The sequence below is a fragment of the Pezoporus occidentalis genome, unplaced genomic scaffold (genome assembly GCF_034315485.1).
Source record: "Pezoporus occidentalis ecotype Australia unplaced genomic scaffold, CSIRO_AGI_Poc_V1 ctg124, whole genome shotgun sequence".
Taxonomy (NCBI): domain Eukaryota; kingdom Metazoa; phylum Chordata; class Aves; order Psittaciformes; family Psittacidae; genus Pezoporus; species Pezoporus occidentalis.
Genome location: NW_026913038.1, coordinates 715,492 through 737,993, shown reverse-complemented (window position 1 = coordinate 737,993; position 22,502 = coordinate 715,492). Strand labels below are relative to the sequence as shown.

Below are 22,502 nucleotides of genomic sequence, written 5' to 3'. Positions count from 1 at the left end.
TTCAGTCAGGTATTTGCATAGCCTTTCCTCCCTCCTGTGGCTGGCTTATCTGTGGGTCAAGAAGCTCACCATGAGCTAGATGCTGCAGCAGTGTGAGGGTGGGTTGGAGCTGGGCTGCACCAGCAGCCCAAACTGAGGAATCAAAGCCCTGGTTCCACCGCCCCACAACGCGACCAGACCAGACCAGACAAGAAAACCCCATCCCGCTTCTCTCCCTCCCTTCAGGGACGGAGACCGCACTACAACTCCCAGCAGGCACTGCGCGCAGCGGCGGTTCTCTCCCCCGGAGACTAACATTCCCAGCAGCCTCCGCGCCCGCCTCCAGCACGCTTTGCGGGTCGACCCGGCCTCCCCGGCGGGAAGACTACATGTCCCAGCAGGCCCCGCGGCCACGGCACCCTCCATTTCCGGGAGCGGCGCCGCGTCCCTGGCTTGGCGGAGGCGGCGGCTGCCCGGAGCGGGCCTGGCTCGGCGGCGCGGCGGCGGCTGTCCGGAGCGTGGCGAGCGGGACCTGCTGGGGCCGGCGGCGGCGGAGGGCGGCGAGGCCGGGGAGGTCTCCAGAGGGTTGGCGCCATGCTGAATATGTGGAAAGTGCGGGAGTTGGTGGATAAGGCGTGAGTACTGCGGGGCGCGGGCGGGCGGGAGGCGCGGGGGGCCGGGGGCGGCTCGGTCGTGGCCCCTCAGCCGGGCCCGTGCTCCCCCCCGCCCCATTCACAACATGGCCGCTGCCCCTCCCCCTGCTGAGGTGGCCGCTTCACACCCGCGCAGTGCAGAGCTGACCCCCGCGTCCCGGCCCTGCTCTCCGGGGGTCTGCCCGGTGTGGCCCCCGGCTCGTCTTCCCTGCGCGGCTTTGGCCGCTCCGAAAGGCAGGGGCTGCTTTGCAGGCAGTCTGTGGCCTTGCCATTATGGCTGGCAGCTTTCCCGCCTCTCCTGGGCTCATCTGGGCCCTTCCAGCTCTTGGCGAGCTGTGGTTCTGCTTTGGGTACCCCCTGCTTTTCCAGAGTACCGAGTAGAGTCTGTTTTTTTTGGTACATGAGCCCTTACAACCAGCCTCTACTGTCCATGGCCCCAAGGCCCCTTAGGAACACAAGCGTCTCAAAGAAGGAAAGGGGAAGACAACCACCTGTACAGCAGTACATTTTCAGAGTGCTTCCAAATTCACCACATGCTCTCTTAAGTGCTTTTCCTTCTCCTTAAGGACAGGTCCCTACTCGTATTGCCACTGACACCCCTGGGCCTTCGTGGTGGAAGACTGAAATGCCCTGTCCCACCCCTTAAGTGTTTAAATAGCTCAGATATTTGCAAGTTTATTTGCTTGACTAGAGCCTCCCACCACAGACTTGGTTGCAGTTTTGATTATCGTGATCACTGTGTTGCAGCTTGAGAACGTGACGTTACTGTTGCATTTCTTAGCCACTCCTTTATTTTTGGCACCAGAAAAACTTGATATGGTGAAGAACTTGACAAAGATTGTTTTGTGTCCTTAAAGAACAAATCTTCAGGGGCAAACTTGAAGTACTTTTCCATGAATTGTGGCCTACTTAGAGGAATATCTGGCTGAAAGTCTGTTGATTAGTATATACTAGATGAGATGACGTGTAGTAAGAGCCTTGGAAGTCAAAACTTGAGGTTCCATTTTGAGTGTTTTTTAGTTTTGTTTCCCCAAACAGTTCTTAAACTGCCCTGCTTTATATATAGGCTTAAAAACAGCAAACCAAAGAGTAATGGCAGCTTATTTATGATAATAGATCATTTTGCTTATGGTGCTGTATACCAGACCGAGACTTTTCTAGGCCAAGAATCAGATAACATTTAAAAATCACTGTGAATTAGACTTCTCCTGAGGAGGTTGCTTATTTTTTACTGCTTCTTGCATGCAAAGTCAGCCCTTGCTAAATTAGTTTTAATAATGTGACAAATGAAGTGCATAGTAGGATAACCCAAATAAACCTGTCTTGAGTTCCAGCACCTAAAAGGGCACTTTCAGGGATATCAGATTTTCTAAGCTTTGCTTGTGTACTTTCATTTTTGTGGGATTAATGATCACTATAACATTATAACATTGTCACTGGTTTTTAAAATGCTTACTTTTAAGGATATTTCATATGCTACTAAGCCAAACAGTACATAAAAATCTGGTTTGGAAAAAAAAAGACGTTTTTTTCCAAAGCAGGTGCAAGTGGATATTTCAAATAATATAAAATGTTTTTTGAATAAACTTTATTTTCTGAGAGTAGCATTATCCAAATAAAGCAGATTGTGTATTTAAAAAAAAAAGGGGCTAGGGGGAAAGTGGAGCCTGCAGAGTAAATAGTATTTAGAGACCTCAAAATGAATAGTCCCATTGTGTGTGGTGCAGATTTGTCATAATGTCTTCTGTCTTAAGGCCGTGACTGACAAAATCCTCCCCAGAAGAGGCTAAGCAATATTATCTGCCTCATAAATAACTGCTGATGCTGTGGCAGGAACATACTGAACTTTGACAAGAAACTCTCTATCCTTAATAAAGGAACATGATTATATGGGGATTTTGGAAATGTGCAAATAGCCTGAAATTTTGCTAGTTTGGACTTTGCTAGCTTTGTAGTAGTTGTTAGCTCTGCATCTTGGTTCCATATTCAGCAAATACTTATCTTAGAATTTGAACTTATTCAGCTGGGGTTTTATCCTTATTTGGGCCTCAGGTGGCTGAGAGCTTGGTTATGTCAGAGATGTGTCAGGGTGAAGGAGTTTTGTTCAAGAATTTTCATTTTTTTTTGCTGTGAAAATCCAGTAAGCAATGGTACACAGTAAAGCTACTATTAATTTATTTTTTCTATGTTTGTGGGTTACTTTAACAGCAGAGAACCCAAGTAAAAATAATAACCTATTAGAAGTCTTTGGAGTTTTAGAACTTAAAAGTAAGTTAACTGCAAAATACACAGCTTGTATTTAGTAAAATTTTTTTATACTGAAGGGTGGTCCTATTACATGTGAAAGTCAGAAAGACTATGTCATAGCATTACTAGATTTAGACTGTTCTAAGATGTGACAAGACACTTTGTGTCTTGTTCTCCCTTTTGTTAACCTCCCTGTTCTTAGTTGCTAATACAACTTCCCCCTGCCCCCTTATTTTAAGTGCCTGGAATAGTTGCAACTGAACAGTAATGCCTTGTTTCTAACTGGGTGTTGTGAGTAAGCTTAAGGCTTAAACCAAATAACCAACAAAGCCTCTCTGTGCCTGCTAAAATTTGCTTGTCCTAAGCTTTATTCTATCAGTTCATAAATAAATGTTAGACTACTTCTACCATCTATTTTTTTCCCCAGGTATTGCAGTGTGTATGAGATCTTTAAGTGTGTGGAATTATGTTGTGTTTCTGGTTAGCTTGTAGTTTAGAAGGTGTACATCTACATTTTCTTACTTCTGGAATAAATTCTGTTTCACAGTATGTTAATAAATTCAGAGTTGGCTTTTTGCCTTTTTTTTTTTTTTTTTTAGGTGTTCACTTGTATGAGTTCTTTTTCCCCAGTAGTCAAAACTGAATTGGAAAACAAACAAAAGAATTGGACAATAAGTTGAGCCCTCTGTGCTCAACTTGTTTGCTCTATAACAGTAAACTCGGTTTAATTGACAGAGGTTTCTGGTGGCTCGAGTCCAGAGTGGTGCTTGCTGCAGAGTTAGTGAGTCAGGTGGCACTTCTGAGTCACTCCTGAAGTAATGTAGTAGACTTTTTGTTAAAGTCTGTTTTCCATAGGCTTAGATTAGGTCTGCAGTAGAAATATATAGCTAAGCATTATAAGCAAAAGGTGGCCAATTTTTCTAACCTAAGGAGCTGTATACCAACATGTTAACATGACCAAGTGTAGAGGCATGCAGTGCATACTTCACATAGCTGGTGGGAGTGACAGCTTCAGGAACATCTGGCAGGTGGGAAGTGTGGTGGTCATCACCTGCCCCCCTGCTCTGCTGCACCATGGCTTTTGCAGCTTTGCCTGTGGGTGACCTGGTGACTCTGGCCCTGGATGTTCTGCAGCTCCCATAGAGGAGTTCAGGTTACCCCATGCCTTCTCTGAAACAGCCCTGTAGTTGTGATGGAACTTGAGGGTAAGCATTACTTTTGAACTGCCTGTGGCTGCCTGAGACTAAGGACCTGCAGGCTGGCCAGTACTGTGTAGAAGCAGTTTATACTGCTACATGAAATGCTGTATTTGTATTGGTATAGGTGCACCTGAACTTTGATAATCAAACCATCAAAAGCCCCAACCAAGTATCTCCCTACTGTGTGATACTAGAACTGACAAAAGGTACTGTAGTCCTTGAGATAGAGTTCTGGAGTCCTGGCTTTGGAAATCTGGAGTATTATGCAACTTGGTAACTTCCTTTTTTTAATCTTACTAGACAGTATGTGTTCTGCTTTTTGTTCTCCATGTAATTTCTAGGGAAGTTCTACAAAGAAAACCCCGTGTCTTTTTCAAAAGGAAACAAGGGATAAGAAACTCTGTTAAAACAGTTTCTAGCTTGGCAAAAGCAGGAAAGTATTGGTTTGGTCTTGTGGCCAAGTTCAAAAGCCAAGCCATCATATCTCTCTCTAGTTTTGTTGAATTGTCTTTTCTTAAAACGGAATCTGCTGATTTTTATTTTCCTGAACTGTTTCTGTGTATTGTTAGCTTAGCACAAGGTAGTTCTGCTTTAAGCAGAAGGCGCTATTTGTTCATATATAGTTAGCAAGGCTAGTTGGACTCCTCATAGCCATATTCTCTCTCTTAATGTGTCGTCGTAACTAGTTTCTGTCACAGACATGTAATGTATGCAGGAAGCAGGATGGAAGGCCTTTGGACCCATTGAGATTGACTGCTGCCTGTGTCACAGTGTAATGAGACTTTGCAGCCACTTTCTTTGAAATTTCATTACCATTCTTAACTTTTGTGGTCTTCTACATGCATGACCAGAACGTGAGCGAGCTCACTTTAAGCACCTTTCACACATCAAAAGGTGAGAAACAGTCTGAAAATCTGGTGAAGGTAATAGATCACAGAATCATGGAATAGTTTGGGTTGGAAAGGATCTTAAAGATCATCCAGTTCAAACCCCCTGCCACAGGCAGGGACACCTTCCACCAAACCAGGCTGCTCAAAGCACTGTCCCAACTGGCCTTGAACACTGCCAGGGATGGGGCAGCCACAGTTTTTCCATGCAACCAGTTTCAACCTCATGGTAAAGAACTTCTTCCTTTACCTAATCTAAACCTACCCTCTTTCAGTTTAAAGCAATTCCTCCTTGTCCTATCATTACTTGCTGTTATAAGAAGTCCCTCCCCAGATTTCTTGTAGGCCCCTTTAGGTACGTACTAAGGACAGTGTTATCCACATATTCGTTTGAATTAGTTAATGTAGGCAAGATAGCTGTCACTGAGGTTTTGAGCTTTTTGGATGTAAAGAAGTGAGCCTGTGATTTTTTTGCCACTTTTAGGAGCATGACAACCACCACCCATTTGTTTTTGTTTTTTTTTTTTCCATTTCCCTTCCAGTTCAGTTGTTTGTCTACCTAGCTGAGTTCTGCTTTGCTAGTACTGCTCTTAGCTACACATTTCTAGTGTCCCAGCAATAATGTATTTGCACTCCCTCATGCTGTAGAGTGGGAGTTGAAGTGTTACAGAGCTATGTTTTCATACAGTTTTCAAGCTTGATGAATTTTTGCAGTATGTAATATTTTAAGCTGTTTTTAAATGCAGAGCAAATTGACTTGTTTAGAGCTGATGGCAGTGCTGGTATGGACACTAAATGCTGGAAGCATTTATAACACTTGGAAATTTACTTGTAGAGTTAGGCACTAGAGTCCTCTATGATTTGTTCTGATGCTACATCTATGCAACGTGGAAGGATTTTTAGTGGAAAAGGAAGGATTAAAGTGGAAAAAGAAGGAAAATGAAGGAAAATGCTGTCCTTGGCTGCAATGCAACTAGGTAGGGGAGAAATTCTTTTAGTTAATAAACAGCGTGTTTTCTTTAGTACTTCTAATTGTACCAGCTGTAAAGAGAGGGATAAATTGTTGGTAAAATAGAGTGAATTACTGCTTTGATTGTCATTGCAATTCCTAGCTGTTGTAGCCTGAAGCATGGCATGTAAATTAGACTTTGCTCTTCAGTTGAGAAATGGTTTTCTGGACTAACCCCACTTCACAGATGAGGAAAGTTACAAAGATAATTGTATCAAGTAACCCAAGTCACAGTCAGTGATCATAGATAAAACTCTGGATTTACTGACTTCCAGTCTCATGTTGTCTGCTAACTGATTCTATGCATTATACATATTAATGTAGTAAATGCATACCAGTAATTTACCCTACAATTACATGGCTTAGAGCTAGCTTTCAGTTGCTTATTGCCTGTATTATGCTCACGTTTGGCCAAATATAGGCAGGTTCCTATGTGTGCTCAGCTGGGGGTTTGAAATCTTCTTGCCTAACTACTTTCTTTTTTTAATATGCCTGTAATTGTTCTTGTTTACGGATGATTTTCTTATGATTCATGGATTTGTCCACCCCAATGATTGAGCTCTTCTTCAATCAAGTGCTGTTTGCAGGCTTAGTAATAGCAGGTATGATGGTATATGATCCATCATATGATAGATCCAGTGAAAGGGTAAATAACTGCCTAACACTAGTCCTTTGCAATCTGACCTTCTCATAAACTCCCTTGCTCCAGTTCCAGGATCATTTAGTTTTCTTTATATTTAAGATTTATTTTCGTGTGCATAAGCAAGATCTTCAGAGCAGTGGACACTTCCATTGTTTTATGTAAGGCACAGTTAAACCTCGCTGCATGAGTTATCCTCCTATTGCTGCTTAAGAGATGTCCTGCTGATAACTGCTTTAAGAACAGCATTTTGTATCATTATTACAAGCAAGGTGATGATTATTATTACCAGCCCTATAAGGACTTGTCTTCTGCCTGGTTCCCAAATACCAAGAGAAAGAAGGAATAGTATTGGGAATGCAAAGGAAGACTGTGTTTGAATATGTCATTTAGCTCTTCAGCAGTGTATGGTTGTGTCTGCTAAGCACTGGTCACAGCACTTATTTCTTGGGGTTTTCCTTCTTTAAAAAATTTCCAAAACCATGGTGTTTTTAATAAGGAATAGAAATGGTTGTACTCTTTGGGCCATGTAATTTAGTATTGGTGATAAGCATCTTTGAAAATATTATGCGCTGTTATCTCATGCACATAGACATGTTAATCTCCTGTTTGACTATTCTACTGGTGGAGTAATTAAAAGCAGGCTAATACTATAAGCTGACGTATATATTAAGAGTTAGCATAAGGTAGTTGCAGCCAAATATGCAAATTTCAGTAACACACTTCTTCACATGGTGATTTTGTTAGTGGCCTTCCACATATATGCTGTAAAATGGCAAAATACGTAAGCTAACAATAGTTTTGTTACATAAGGCTAGCTAAGGTGATGGCCTTATGTATTTTCAGAAAGGCTAAATGATGTGTTTATATGTGATATACACATGTCCTTGAGGTGTTTTTAAAACATAGTTTTGCATTGCCTTGCCAGAAATAAGACCAGGCTTCTGCTTAGGAAGTAAGTGAAGCTGGTCAAAGATAAGAGCCTTACCTACATCATTGCAGCTATGGTCAGAAGGATCAGGGTGTTTAACTAAGCTCTGTGCTAATCCCTTTAATGCTTTTTTACTAAACATCTATAAAGTTCTGTAAAGATCTTTGTTTTACAGATGCAAACATCTGTAAAGATCTACAGTGGCACAAATTTCTGTTTAAAGTTGACTGTTTTACAGATTTGAAAAGCTTATTTCAGTTTTGTTAATTCGTAAGGCAAAGTTAATACAGGGCAAGAAAATGAAAAACTGAATTAGTAGCAAATATACCAAGTGAGTAAAGTATTTGGTTTTGCAGTGGGTCTTTTTCCAGCTCCTTATAGTGTGCTGGACCTTATTGATGCAGGTCAAATATGGACCCTGTTACAAAGGTTGCCAGCTGCTGACATCTTTCAGTTTGGAGCATGAGCTTTATTTACCTGTTGGATTTGGAATAAACAGCCGTAGTATAGCTAAAACTTTCTTTTAAGGATGCTCAGTAGGCTCTTTAGAAAGAGCAGTTGTATAGGAGAGCATAACTCTTTCATGAAAAAGCATGTTCTCCCTCTCCAAAAAATAAGAGCTGATTCTAACTGGGATGCACTTTAATTTTTTCATGTGCAACTGGGTGTTAAGGTCATGTGAAATTGTTATGAGCTGGGAGTTCGCTTCTTTCCAGAGCACTGTGTCGGCTTTGGTTCCAGGAGTATTTTTTCAGTAACAGTGTTAGAAGAAGTATTCATTACTTATTCATTCTTGCGTCGTGTGCTGTGTAAGTATGGTGGTTTGGGCTGCTGAGCAGTGAACCAGACAGAGGAACAGATCCAACTGGAAGCTTTCCCTCTTCCTTTGTCTCCCTCCCAAAAGAGAGTCAAGTTAGATTAGTTCCCTAGACTTGTTTGCCATAAAACTGAACAAGTGTTTGTGCTGTGCATCTGAGGAAGTGCTATTGAAATGGGAGCGAAGAGAAGGGGAAAGGAGAGGGACCATTCATTAAAGCAGGTGTAAGTGGAACACATGGCTGAGGCTCCCCTTGTAGTTGCCCTGAAGTGGCAAACACCACCAGCAAGCACTATCGCAATTACGAAAACATAACCTAAGCCATGAAGGTTGTAGTTTCACAGTCGGTGTAAGCGTAGGCTGATGGTAAAAGAGGTTTCACAGCCTTCTGTCTGCCACAGACTGCACACTTCTCTCTCCCTTTTGCTGGCAGTAGCATACTTTATGCTTGATGAGAGAATCTCTCTCTGACTAGCTAGTTGTTTTTGCCAATTCAATCTTCCACTAGATCAATTCCCTGGTATAGTTAACTCCATGGTCACACAAATATTTGTACTGGCATGAAGGAAGGTCTTTGGGTAGGAATAAGTGCCTGGGGGCAAAGGAGGAAAAGGTGCAGGTTTAGTGCTTGAAGTACTCCCTTAGCATGTGGTTTCACAAGCAGGTTGAGGAGCTATGAGATTATTCTTCCACTAAAAGAGAATGTCTCACTTCTATACCTGACCATTCATGGTCTTTACCTTCCTTATGCTACTGTTACGTAGTTCAGTATTTGCTTGTGCTATCTTGCTGATAGAGCTAAAAAAAAAAAAACCAAGCTTTCAGGATTCGTAACTGATTTGGCAGCATCCTGCATTGCCAGCTGCTTATGGCACCACCAGCACTTGTGTTGGTAGGGGAAAGGACAGAAAGATAAGCTGGAACCCTTTTTGATGGTAGTACATTTTTACGTAACTTTATTTGAAACAAAGTGGTTTGTTAGCTGCAAAACTGCTCTAAAAGATCACAAATTTAAGTTTAAATTTCTTCTACTTTGTATATCACTGCTTCAAGGCCCTGAGCTAACCTTTCTATCTTTGTATCACTGTTGTATAGGGGAATAGCATCTGTACTTCTGATTCCACTCTCAGATCCCAGATCTGGGAGAAGGGATACAGATTTAGTTTTGTGTCTTGTATGGTTCTATTCTGAATGATTGAGGGTGGGAGTGATCTTGGGATCTGACACATCTTCGTATGAGATGCTTTCAATTCAATTTAAAAGTGCAGCTAATTATATTAGAAATACTGCTGGTATGTATTTCAGTTATTACAGAGTGGCAAGAGTGGTATTCTGTGTAGACTGTGTTTTTAAATAGATTAAATCTGTTTGGATGTGCTTGGATTTGCCACTAAAAATGAAACTAATGTGACACCACCAATATTGTTAGTGTGTATTTATGTGTTTTAAGGAAACCACTTCAAAGCTGTTGTACTCCTCCCTCCTCTGATCCAAATAGTCATATCCTAACCAGATAAATATTGACTGCATGCTTAATGGATACTAACTGGTTCATTTGGGATACAATTAGTAATATTAGTGTATATTCAGTTTGTTTAATGAGACTGACCTGCATTTTTTTCAATCTGTTGTAATAATAATGAGACCTGTTGGGAGTTAGGGAATACATTTTTTTTTTTTCTTTCCTCTGCTTCATTTTGAATCATAAATGTTTTTCTTACTGGTTGCTCTCCCCATCCCATTGAGCTGTTTAGAAACATCATAATGTACATTACACACTGTTCAGTGCTTCCTCTCACGACATAACTTTTTAACTATTCCTCCATATGATCATGCAAAGAGAGGTGGGGGGGAAAAAACCCTCTGTTCAAAGTTACTTGTTGTCTAAATGAGTTAACTTCTGTCACAGTGGTTTATCTCTCTGCTACCAAGCAGATAACTGCATTTCTTGAGACAGCATGGGAACTTAGTGCTAATAAGAGTCCTAATTGGAAGTGGAGTCTCAGCCTTTAAACTGCCAATGCCAGGGTTTTGTTGATTACCTGGTAACTGTAACTTCTGCAGCTGCAGACATTAGATCATCAAAATCCAGTCATCTTCCCATTACTGTGTAAATAAATAAATAGTTGGTGTATTGAACCATAGTGAAATTGGCTTGTTGTAAACACAGTGTAATTTGAAATTAATCATCTTTGTGGCAGGACCTAGAAACTGGGGCTCTGAGGCAAATGAAACAGCTCTTGTTACCTTTTTAAGACAGAAGGGTTACTTGATCTCCTGGAGGAACCAGTTTAACAAATGATACCTGTGAAAGGAGAGGAAACGTCATTATCCTCCACAAATAAACATGTCTTGGCGTTTCGAAAGTTAATTTGTATATAATTTGCCACACTCGTTCCACAGAAGAGCACTTGCTTTGACTAAAAATGCGTGTTTGTGAACTTGTGGGGTTTCAGTTTGCCAAGCTACCCCTTTTATTTCATGTGAGATCCCAGTCTGAAACTTCTAATGAAATAATGAATGTTAATGTAATGTTGATAATATAATAATTCATTTATTCTGAATGGTGTGCTCTTACTGCTTGTGCTCATTTTTGGATACTCTGCTGTGAATGCTGCAAAAGGACACACTGTCATTAGCTAAAGACACTTCATCCAACTGCTTAATACAGTATTAGAAGGATTTCTAGGTTGTGACCTGTCTTCATAGAAAATTGAATAACAAAATAAAATGGGTATTAAGCTAATTTAGTCTATTTAGGATTATGGTGAGGGCCTTTTATCTTTTTATTCTTAGATACACTTGTAGCAGGAAAGAAATGGTAATTCAGGTTGATTAAAGGATGAACAATCTGAAGTAGGAAAAGATGATGGGTGTTTTTTTTAACCTTTTTTTTTTGGGGGGGGGTGGTGTTAATTTTACTGGGGGGGGGGGGGGGGGGGGCAAACGGCAGAGCTTGTTGCCCAGAAATACTGCAGGGGCTCCATCTTTGGTGATGTTCAGAACCTGTGTAGACATGGGCCTGAGCAACCTGCTCCTGCTGAGACTGTGTGAGCGCAGTGCCTGGGCTGGGCGGTCACAGGGGCTCCCTCCCAGCCTCAGCCCTTCCCTGGCTCTGACTCAGCTATCTGGAGCCATAGGAGCTCTTTACTGTAACAAGTATCAGCTAGAATGTATCAAAGGTGGACTGGGTAGGTACCACAGCCCTGTGTTTCCTAACACTCAGTTATGGGGGAAAAAACATTATTCCTGCCAGCAGAAGCTCCATGAGTGACACAAAGTGCAGCCCTTCTATAGTATTTCATTATCGTTTCATATGCCACGAGCCTCATCTATGAGTCTTGTATCAGTTGAACTATTTTGATGTGGTTTTGATTATATATCATGTACTTACCCTGTGTGATATGCTGTAGAAGAAATAGTGGGAGATGGTTGATTGTGAGAACTGACTGTCACCATAAGTTTTATTATGATTACACTAAGTTAACTTGACCAGGAGATGACAGCTAATTGTAATGGGAGGAAGGCCTGCAGCTGGTGAAGGGAAAAATAGTTCTTATAAGTCTATTGTAGGAGATACGCGAATGTTATGAAGGGCATCTGTCCCGGGATAAGGCAAATTTTAGAAGGTGGAACCTGGAATATTTCAGCAAATTTTTAATGTGTTCTGTCTGTGTCCCATTTTAGAACACTGTGGTTACTAGGACTGTGTAATAGGGCAGGCACAAAATAACACAGGCACAGCTGAATGGGTGAGGAACATGTGAAAGAAAACTTTTTCAGACCAGATTAACAAGCAAACTATGTCATCCAGTCAGTCCTTACGAACTGAAAATTCAGGGCTCTGAGGGCAGAGCAAGAGCAGGAAGAGGACTGTATTGCTTCATGTCTTCTCACCCTATGTGGATGGCAGAGAGGCAATGTGGGCAGGAAATGTGATAGCAGTGGGTGACTTCATGTATCCTTTGTAGGTTAGATGTACATTGCATCAGCATCTTCCACTGTTCACAGTACACATTTAGGTTATCGGTGGTTGGCTCACCAAAATGCTAGCAAAGAAGACAGAAGTTGCAAGCCTTGACTTGGTCCTGAGCTGTACAGTGATTCTGGTTCAGGACACCACTTTCAGAGCCATTCTGTAATAGTGAATAAAGCACTTGGATTAAAAATTGTGTTGTGAGCAACAAGAGCATAAATAAAAAAACATTTTTGGGTGCATTTTTCATAAAGGTTGCTCTTGAACATAAAAATTAGAAATTTATTTAAAACCTCCAGACTTCCAAGGGCATGCTGAAGAATGGAATCCTTGCAGGTGATATGGAGATAATGCCAGTGCTATATGGGTGGCTCCTAACAAAACTCTTACTGTTTCTCTAAGATAGTGAGGAAAAAGAGACTTTGCTGGTGAAAAGGAGGGTTAAGGAAATAATTCAGAGCAAGCCCATGTGTTTCAAAAAGCTGAAAGGTCTGTTTGAAGAGTTTAGAGTTTTGCTAAGTTTAGAGGTGCTGGTTATTCTTATGTAAAAACAGCAAGACAGATGAGGCAGTTTAAAAAAAACAGCTTGTGAAAGGCTTATGGCCTAGTTCAAAACAAATTGGAAGCAAGAAGCCAGGGAATGCCTTTAGAGCCACTAGATGCTGAAGGAGCACTGGCAAAAGGTGAAGGCATAGCTGGAAATCCCCCTGAATTCTTTGCCCCCAGCTGTAAAATATTGGATGCTCATAGCTTATTCTGCTAACTTATCACTGGGTGCTTGCCTGTACTTGTTTTTTATACAACATAACAGGCATCTTTTGACAGCATGAGAGATACTGAGCAAACAGGTTTCCCCTTGCACATCCCTACTTATGCTCAAGTGCAAAGTACTCGCTGAGAGACTGTGAAGTCTAAATTGCACTTTAATTTATAAGAAATTGAATTTCTTGTTCTTGTTAGCAAGGTGAGGTGAAAGGAAAGGCTTAGTTTTTGAAGGAAGCTTCCTTCCCAGGAAAAATGAGATATGCTGAGACACTAAAACACAAGTTGAAAGTGCTTTGATTGTGTTCCTTTTAAGGCTGTGTGTAGTGGACTCAAGAAATGAGGGTCTTGCGTCCAGACATACTCTATGTAGTCTTAAGTGTCTTCCTTAAATTGTCTGACAGATGTAATGATCTTTTCTGGATTGGATTTCAGTATTGGATATGAAAAGAAACCCTGCAGATGCATTAGAGCTATTGGGTGTAGCAGGTATTATAGCACTGCATAGGACAGTGGAATAGTCCTTGCTTTCTGCTTCATGTAGTAGGCAAGCAGACTGTAAGGAACCTTGAGAAGAGAAGCCTATCAACTTCTCTTTAGTGACAGCATTATTCATTTTTTTATTTAATTTTAATTATTTTCAGTAAATAAGATGCCTGAAATATGCTGTTGAGGTTATGTGGGGTTTGTTTGCAAGCAACAGCAGCTATAGAATTAATTCCAGTGTGCTTAGAATAAGATCAGTAAATGATGATGCAGTTTGTTTCAGAAAAACAAAGGTGAGGATAGTAGTCTCGAATATCTTTCTCTCCTACTGAATACCTCCTGCAGAGCAATTCCACTGGAAGACACTTGAATAAATGAAGGAAAATAACTGGTTATGAGCCTGCAATTTGATAAGTTTGTGTAAACTGTTCCTTCCTTTTCCTTTCTCCTACTCTGGAAAGTGCAGTGCTGCTTCTGCCTTGGTCGTAAGGTATTTTCCAAGACACAAGGCTGTATTAAAATAGCAGTTGAGGGTTTTCTTGTTTAGTTGCTTCACCTGCTATATGGACCATTTTTCTAGATTCTGTTGACGATGAGATAGATACACATCTCAGGCTTTCTTAGGTCATACAAGGTTAATCCTTTGCAGTATCACAGATGAAATGTGAAGCTATAGAGTTATAGCTCTAGTTTAAGGTAAAAGGGAACTGCAAGCCCCTCAAAGGAAGCCTGGATGCCAAGGACAGAGTGCGATTTGTGTTATAAAAGTGGGGGGTGTGTGTGTGCATTTGACTTGTATGGTTTATGTGCAGCTAGGGTGCTGCTGTTTGCCTCTGGTTGCATTGAGCCTGAAGGGGCAAGGAGAAGAGCTGGCAGGAACTGTAGCCGTTGGACAGGCTGGAGAGAACAGAGGCAGATCTGATAACCTTATCTGTACCTTGCCTGTGGCTCTAATGAGAGAAGCGCTTGTAACCGGTGCTTGCTGTTAACTTAAAGGAGCTGTCTGTACCCAGGTTCATTCCTCTCAAAATGATGGCAGAGGATTGATATTGCAAAGTGTAGGGGTTCATGGCATGTCACGGTGCCAAAGTGATTATATAGTAGCAGAGAATGATCAATTTGTGTGTTAAAAGCTTCAGCGCTTGCATTGTTTAAACTTTAATCAGCCTTGCCTGGTGGAACAGCTAGTGTTTAGAGTAAGGCTTAATTTGTAATAAATTTGGAATTAGGGCAGTGTTTTCATGTTACTCAGCTTGCAGTGAAGGGATAGCTGAAACTACAAGGATCATTAAACACGATCCATTAATGTTAGGGGTGTGTGGTTTTTGGCAGTATTAAACTCCATATTATTGTCTGTGCATTATTCTGTCCACACTAAATACTTTGTCAGTTGACAAATATTTGAAACAATGCTCTGAGTAAGGAAAGTTTGGATTACTTAGATTTCAGTGTGATTAGTAACACAGAATAGGTCTGCACAGTTCATAGCTGTAGTAACTATCAGGCAGTGCTGCTGCTTTTTGGAGTAAAATCTACTATCTGTAACTATCCAGATGATATACTTCGAGCATGTATAGCATCAGGAGTCTTTCTTGACCACTTGGTGCATTATTGTAAACTTACAACTGTTACATGCTCTTCATGGTGTCAGAAAACCCTAGTATGATGTGTTTTGGTGAGTGAACAGTTGCAAAGAGTGCAGCATGTCAGAAGCTTTAGCGTGAGGGGGCTTGTCAAAGGAGTGGTATCTTTGGGGGATAGCATGAAAGAACTAATGACACGTCTCTTGACACTCTGAAAACTAAAGTTTTGTTTTGGAACCAGGTTGGTTTAAGTGCAGAGATCGTTGTTTGACCTCCTGGAGAATTTGGAGTGTCATAGCTGCTGTGATTCATTTTACTGTGAGGTTTGTTTTTTGGTTTATCCCCCCACCCCTATCTTCCTTTGTTATCCAAGGTCATTCTCAAATTTTTTTTTTATGGTCAAATACAGGAAGTGTAAGGTACACCAGTGGGTTGAAGTTACACACATTCAAAGCTACAACTTCTCTGAAAACTTACCCATTTTATTTATTGAAAGAAGGGTAAGACCTCACTGTTCCTGTAAATACTTCTCTCTCAACATTCAAATGTTGTGCCCCAGTCCTGAAACCTGCCTGACTGGGAGTACTTGTGGAGTCTCCTTACATGTTGAAGATTTCAATACACACTTAAAATGCTTCAGCTGTGGGCTTGAATGTGGTGTATTAGTAGGGTGTGTATAGAAAGAGGTGAGTACTGCTAGTAGCTAATTCAGAAGGCAGCTTATGCAACCCATTATGAACACCTGAAATGAGCTTTTTATTTTCAGGGAAATTTACTCTTGAAGTTAAATGAGTGCAACAAAGTACAAAGAAACAGTTGATTGGAGGTTGTAAGCTATGGTGAAGAGTGTTTCAGTCTATCCCAAAATGGATGTGTTTAAATTTTAATTTTACAATTGTCTAGCACTGTTTATTGGGATTCACTTATTCATGCTGGTATTTTATTAATATAAAAAGCACTCTACAGAAAGTGTGGTTTTAATTAGATTTCTCTAATTCTTTTCTACTTGATTAATTTGTTTTCAGTATCAGTCATGTTACCTGATTAGATCAGAAGTATGGAAAAATTAAGATGCAGCACTTGACAGAAAGTACGTAGTGGTTGTTGCTGAGTCTTGAAGGAGGAAGCACAATCTGACTGCATTCTGTACAGACACATAGTTAAGTCTAGAAAATAGTTTTAAAACTGCTACATTCTGATTGTTACAGAATTAAAAATCTGAAGTGTAAGGAGCAGAGAAGCAAAGGTTGAGGACTGAGCAAAAGTAATTGTGTGATTGCAGCATACACATGGAAATCTCTTCAGTTCCAGTTACAAAAGCCCATCCAAGTTTTGTAATTCCTCAACTTTTTTGACTGTATGGCTGCTATTGTTTAAACACAGCTTACTGAACTTTGAAAGCAATTAAATCCACAGGCATAGGAGCTACGAAGCAGTGGCTTCAGTGTGATATGCCAGATGCAGGCTCACATGAGTGTAAGGAGAGTGAGAACTTGCAAAGGGCAGCAGCAGTGTCGCCTTTTTGTCTGAATCAAAACCAGAGTTGCTGTTGTAGCATGTAACTATCCCACCAAAATGTCAAATGTTTCCTGAAAGGCAGCTTTTCCCCTACTTGTTTGTGAAATCGGTTTTTATGATTAAGATTAACCAGATTGATCACAAGAATGGTTTAGGTTTAATTGGACTCTAATTTTAACTAAAACTTGAACTGAAAATGTGGCCTAAAAACCTAATACTGCAAAACAGTGGAAAATACTATCATGGTGTTCTTACAGTGTGAATTAAAAGGAAGTCTTTTGATTCATTCTACTTGCTGGAGCACAACATTTATTCTGGCAAGTCACCTTTAAAAGAAGTATTTTTGAATGAAGTATAGTAAGCAAAATGACAACACTTACTAAGGCGTTAAAATGGAACTTCGGAAATGTGTATTTGAAGTAAAGATAGTATAATTGTTGAAGATTAGAGGATGCTAGCTGAAGAATGTTAAGGTGGGTGTTTGGAACCAAAACATCCATAAAGAATGGGGAAACAAACAAATGGGTCTGGGCTGTAGATGAAGAAATGCTTCATATAGCGATGATACAAAACCACAATCGATAGTAGTAATGTGGTAAAATCCTCAGTGAGTTTGAGAAATTATTTACCAGCACATCTTGCTGCTCTACAGTTGTTGACAAATTAATATATTTAAGCAGCCATGTATCTGTTGGTTTAAATCACAAGGGATTGTTTTATATAAAAGTATGAAAGTATTAACACTTGCATACTGCAGGGAATCTGCAATAGAAGAGATGAAATCAGCCTTAAATCTACTCAGGGGGAGAAGTGTTGGTTTCTTACACAAATGTGCTTTAAAGCTGCCATGTAATTAGTTGCCTCATGTTCCCAACATCTGTAAAAACTACTTCAGCTGTAGCATAGCAATTACAAGAACGTGAAGAATATAGCAAGCTGCAAGTGGACAACTTCTGAGAGAGGGGGGTAAACTTTGAAAAGGAAGACTTCAGTAGTGTGCAGTGAGTGGTTTCTGTAAGTGACAGATCTCCCAAATTCTTTAACAGGTTTCAATTTAATTCTTAAAGTCACTGTTCTTTTTGAAAGTGTGTGTGTGTGGTGGACTTTGGGTTATCTTGTTTACTTGGTAGTCGTTTGTGATTAGAAGTTGTAAGGCACAGGAAATAGCTTTATAGTTCCTTCCTCCCACAAGTTCTAATTCATTTGTGGCCATCAGGATGTTTTTCTTGGCTTATCTCTTTCTGTGCAGTTTGCCTTGCACATCTGCCACATAAATTATGAAGCTGTTACTTGAAAAGCTGAAATTGTATTTTAGATCTTACTGTACCGTATTGAAGATGGTATCGTTGGTCAGAAAGAGCATAATTGCAACTTGCATAGAAGGTCTGTAATAATACCCAGTATTCCTGTACTAAATTGACTGGTGTCATATTTGTCATGCTTCTGAGGAGTGGCTTAAAAACAAGTAACTTCAAACGGTCAAGTATTAGCTAATGTTGTGCTGTTACCTCTGTAACCTGAGGTATTTCACTAGGCATTTTAGCAGATGGGTACCCATCTGTTTCTTCCCTGAATGTGAACTGCTGGCTTCATATTTGGTATCCATATGTTTCATTTGCAAGGCTCTAAATCTAAGTTTCGTGTTTTATAACAAAAGTGACATTACTGACAGGAGCAAAATGAAAATGCATTAAGTTTGTTACATGTTTTTTAGTTAGTTTGTCTTCACTAAGCAAGGAGAGAGATGCTGGCTGAGATTGAATATACGAGTTCACTGAGGGCAAGAGCAGTACCGTAGTATCACAGAATGGTTTGGGTTGGAAGGGAACTTAAAGCTCATCTAGTTACAACCCTACCTTCCGCTAGACCAGCTTGTTCCAAGCCCTGTCCAACCTGGCCTTGAACACTGCCAGGGATGGGGCAGCCACAGCTTCTCTGGGCAACCTGTGCCAGTGCCTCAGCACACTCACTCTGGTGAGACCATCTTTAGTTTGAAGGCAGTTAGTATTTTTTCTCTGAATATCTGCTAGTAACATTCGGTACATACATTCCTGAATGCCCTTTATATTGTTTGGGATAACAGGTGGATAAATTATGTCTTATCTTTTCTGTCCAGTCTGTGAGACAGTCTGAATGGTGAGCTTTCTAAGGTAGTGACAGACTGACGCAGGGCAGTGAAATCTGGTGCTGATACACATCTTTCAGTTTGACTTTGTCTTAAATCCTTTCAGTTTTTTAAAACACAAGTTTGGACCAATGATCAGCTTTAATCCCTCAGAGCCTGAAGGAAGCAAGGCTAAATAAGTGGAGTTAATATGATGCCCCTTTTTAGGTGGTGTGCTAGCCCTGTGTGGTTTGGGAGATGGTGCTGTGTGGATCGGGACAGTTTCTTTTTTAGCTCACCAATTCAGATGCTCCGTTGAAAGTGTTTCATGCCCAGATGGATAAGTATTAAATGATTTTTTTAATTGGCAAAAATGTTTCTGGAAACTAATTAACAATTTAATAGATGCCAAGATTCCCACACCTGGAAGTGGGGGAAGCATAGCCTGTGCTCAGGCAAGTTGTGTAGCTTTTTTATTTACCATGTACTCTCAGTAGTTGAAGCTAAATTCTCCACGCAGTTTAAAAATGGATCATTTAATATTAAAATAAGCTTTCTCAGAATGCTAAAAAGTTTCTGTCTATTTTCAGTCCTGCTTTACAAGAACCTTCTAATCTAGAGACTAAAAATAGTGTAGGTGCATGACTCATAGAAATTGAGTGGTGGGGATAAGATGGGTCCTTCCCCTCCAAAGGCTTCATCTTAGATGAATGTGTGTCTGTGGGTTGGGGTCTTTTAGGTAACCATATTGTGAAAATGTTCCTGGAGTCTGCCTTACTCTTCTCTAGGTGTTGAATGTTCATTTTGCTCATCTTATTTTGTGTTGTATTTGTCCATTTCTTTTAAAAAAGCAAATATGGATGCAGTCTCAAACATCTGAAAGTAAAGCTACATTATACTTTGGCTTGTTTTCATCGTTTGCCTTAAACTGACAGCCCCTGTACTGATTTGGGGGAAAAATGAAAAAAAAAAAAAAATTGCTGTTGTGTTTTATTCCCGTGTGTTGTATTATTCCTGAAACATGCACCATGGACCAGATGAACGATAGCTAGTGAGTCCCTGTCTGGTGTTACAGTGGGAGACTGCTAGCTTCTCAGCTGAAAGGGAGCAGACAGCCTAACTGGCAGGAGAAAATAAGCTGCTGGAAGACAAAGCCAGCTCTTTAACTGTAAGAGCAAAGCATTAGCTCAGCGTCCAGATGTAAGTTACTGCTGCCTTTGTTCAGAGGTTTACGTTGAAGTTACCACCATGCTGATAATAAACCATCCATATGAGAAAGATAACAGCAGTGCTGTGTGCCTTTCCATAAAAATTGTAGTGATGTTTAAATGGAGATACGCAAGATGAATAAATTAACCTGATTCACATTCTTCCTTCTTCAGTTAGAGTTAAAGCAAACTTTCCTTATGCTGTAATTTAATGGTTTCTTATCTGTTTATTTTTTAGATGCCATTTATGGTATGTTCTGTTTGGACAATGCAATCTATTAATTTAAAATCTGATAACCACAGCATAGAGCTGTGCAAGTGTATTCTTACTGGGTTTTGTCCATGTAGACTTTGGAGACTGTTGCTGTAACAGTCTCCTTTGCTATGTCACCAAGCAAGGTGACAAGATTTTATTCTGAGTCGGTAACATCTGTTCTGTCACGGACGAAATGCAGTGTGCTTTGCTTTGATTCAGTGTGAAAGTCATAGGAAACGTGGTGAAGACTTTCTAAAAATAAAGAAGCTGCTAACAAATTACAGAGAGAAGGAGGCTAAAGTATTAGTCTGAGACTGCATATTGAAAGTGTAATGCTAAACACTGTTACATAAAAGATAATTTTATGTTGTGTCTGTTCTGTCGCGTCAGATAACAAAAGGTTAAAGTACTTGTTTCTTGCAAGACTTCGGTGCCACATTGCGTAGTGCTGTACAGAAAAAGAGCTTCTGTTGTCCTCTGTTCATCCAGACCCCTCCCCCTCTAATAGACTATTTATTTTTTCTTTTAAAATTATAATTTCTTTAGTGTTGCTGTTTGTTGGGATGGCATCAGTGTTCAGACTGTGCATGCGAGAGGCATACATGTGTGTGACACTTGAGTTTGTTTTTTTCTTCTGTACTTAGTCTTTAAACAGGTATTTGCAGAATGGTACGTTGTTGGAAACTGTTAATGGTGGTAAAATGTAGAAAGTTTCTTATCTCAGCTTTTAGTATTTTAGTGTTCCCAGTTGTAAGATTAAAAAAAGGAAAACAGAAGGTGCATAATCCAGTGATGTCCTTGGAGTAATAGTTAAAGGCATAATATTATGCACATAGGAGTCCCATGTATACATGATATTGTAATTGGTTTGAAATATACATTGAAAAAAATTTTTAACTGTGAAACCAGGTTTCTTGTTCCTGCTGCTCAGTCCCTCAGCACAGTGGGCAGCTTCCCAGAGGTTGGAGAAGTGTTTCTAATTAGGCTTACCCTGTCCAACCCAATACCTTTATCATCACTATAAAGAAACTGTTGTAATGCACCCTCTCTGTGACTTCTGGTTATTTTAGTTGTCACAAGATTAGACATGGCATTTCACAAATCTTCTGTGGATCTAATGTCTAGAATTGTACTTGTGTCCTCAGTGACACCACCCACATCAATGGCAACTCTAATCCTAATGGTGCTTTTAATGGAGTGGTCTGACTCTTGCCCCAGGGCATATTCAAGGCTTTCAAGTTTGTGCAGAAACATTGACTAAGATCTGTTAGGCTTTCCAATTCCTTAATATATTTTAAAGTAAGTTCTGTTCTGGATAGATGGATATTTCTTATTCTTTCATTATCTTTAATGTATAAGTACTTGCTTTTCTTATGGTTCTTATTTTCATTATGTCAGGTTTCCTGTGCATCTGGTATTTAAAGGTTTCTGTATGTTTAAGACTGCTGCTATTTGAGCATTAATGTAAAATGCTAAATTTGCATGTCATTTGAAGAGCTGAAACTCCAAGGTACAGCTCTTTACTCCTTTCCTACTGAATGCTTATCTTAGAAATACTTCCTCCAAAAGAACATTGTTCCCAGAATCTACCAGTGAACTGTAAGCTTCCTTTATGAGTTATGATCTCATGCACTTTGCCTGTATTGTCAAGGTGATGAGGGTACAGAACACCACTGACCATGGGGAAAAAGTCTGGAAGATAGAGGAGATGCAGGGGAGCATGAAGTGGAAATACCCAACTGTGTGGCATCCTTTTGAGAATACCATGGACACTGAACTCTTTGCTCTTACTAGTGCTATGTGCTGCGTCCGGGGTTCTAATCAAAGTGTTGAATCAAGTGAATGAAGACAAAAATTGTTGCACCTTTTTCTTTAGCAGGATTGCTGATGGTGTATGTAAATCATTATCATGAAATGTTGCTTGAGGGTTAACATTAGAGTTTGAAGGCAAATATGTAGAGGAGACATTAGCTGAAAAACCAATCTACTTCCATTTCTGTCGCTGACTGTGATCAGAGCCTCGTGTTCCCACATCCATGTTTCCAGAGTGTTCCCTGTTCAAGGGATACAATATAGAGAGATTTAGTGGTGGGTTTTTTCCAGTGTAGAACCAGCAGTGATTGATGTGGGATAATTAGTTCAGACACAACAAAGCTACTTGTAATTTTACCAATTGGAAGCTATTACTAGAAGCTACATAGTTATAGTTGTGTAATATTTTGTAAGTGATGATAATTTCCTAACAGA

The 22,502-nt window shown here is 40.3% G+C and overlaps 1 protein-coding gene across 1 annotated transcript in view; it reads left to right on the top strand.

Annotated features, from left to right (window-relative positions):
• The first annotated feature begins 381 nt into the window (after positions 1–381).
• The window catches only part of CLINT1 (clathrin interactor 1), a 50,921-nt gene continuing 28,800 nt past the window's right edge, over positions 382–22,502 (top strand). The window contains exon 1 of the mRNA XM_062607517.1: positions 382–614. Coding sequence (XP_062463501.1) covers positions 574–614 — 41 coding nt within the window. The 5' untranslated portion in view covers positions 382–573. The remainder of the gene's footprint in view (positions 615–22,502) is intronic.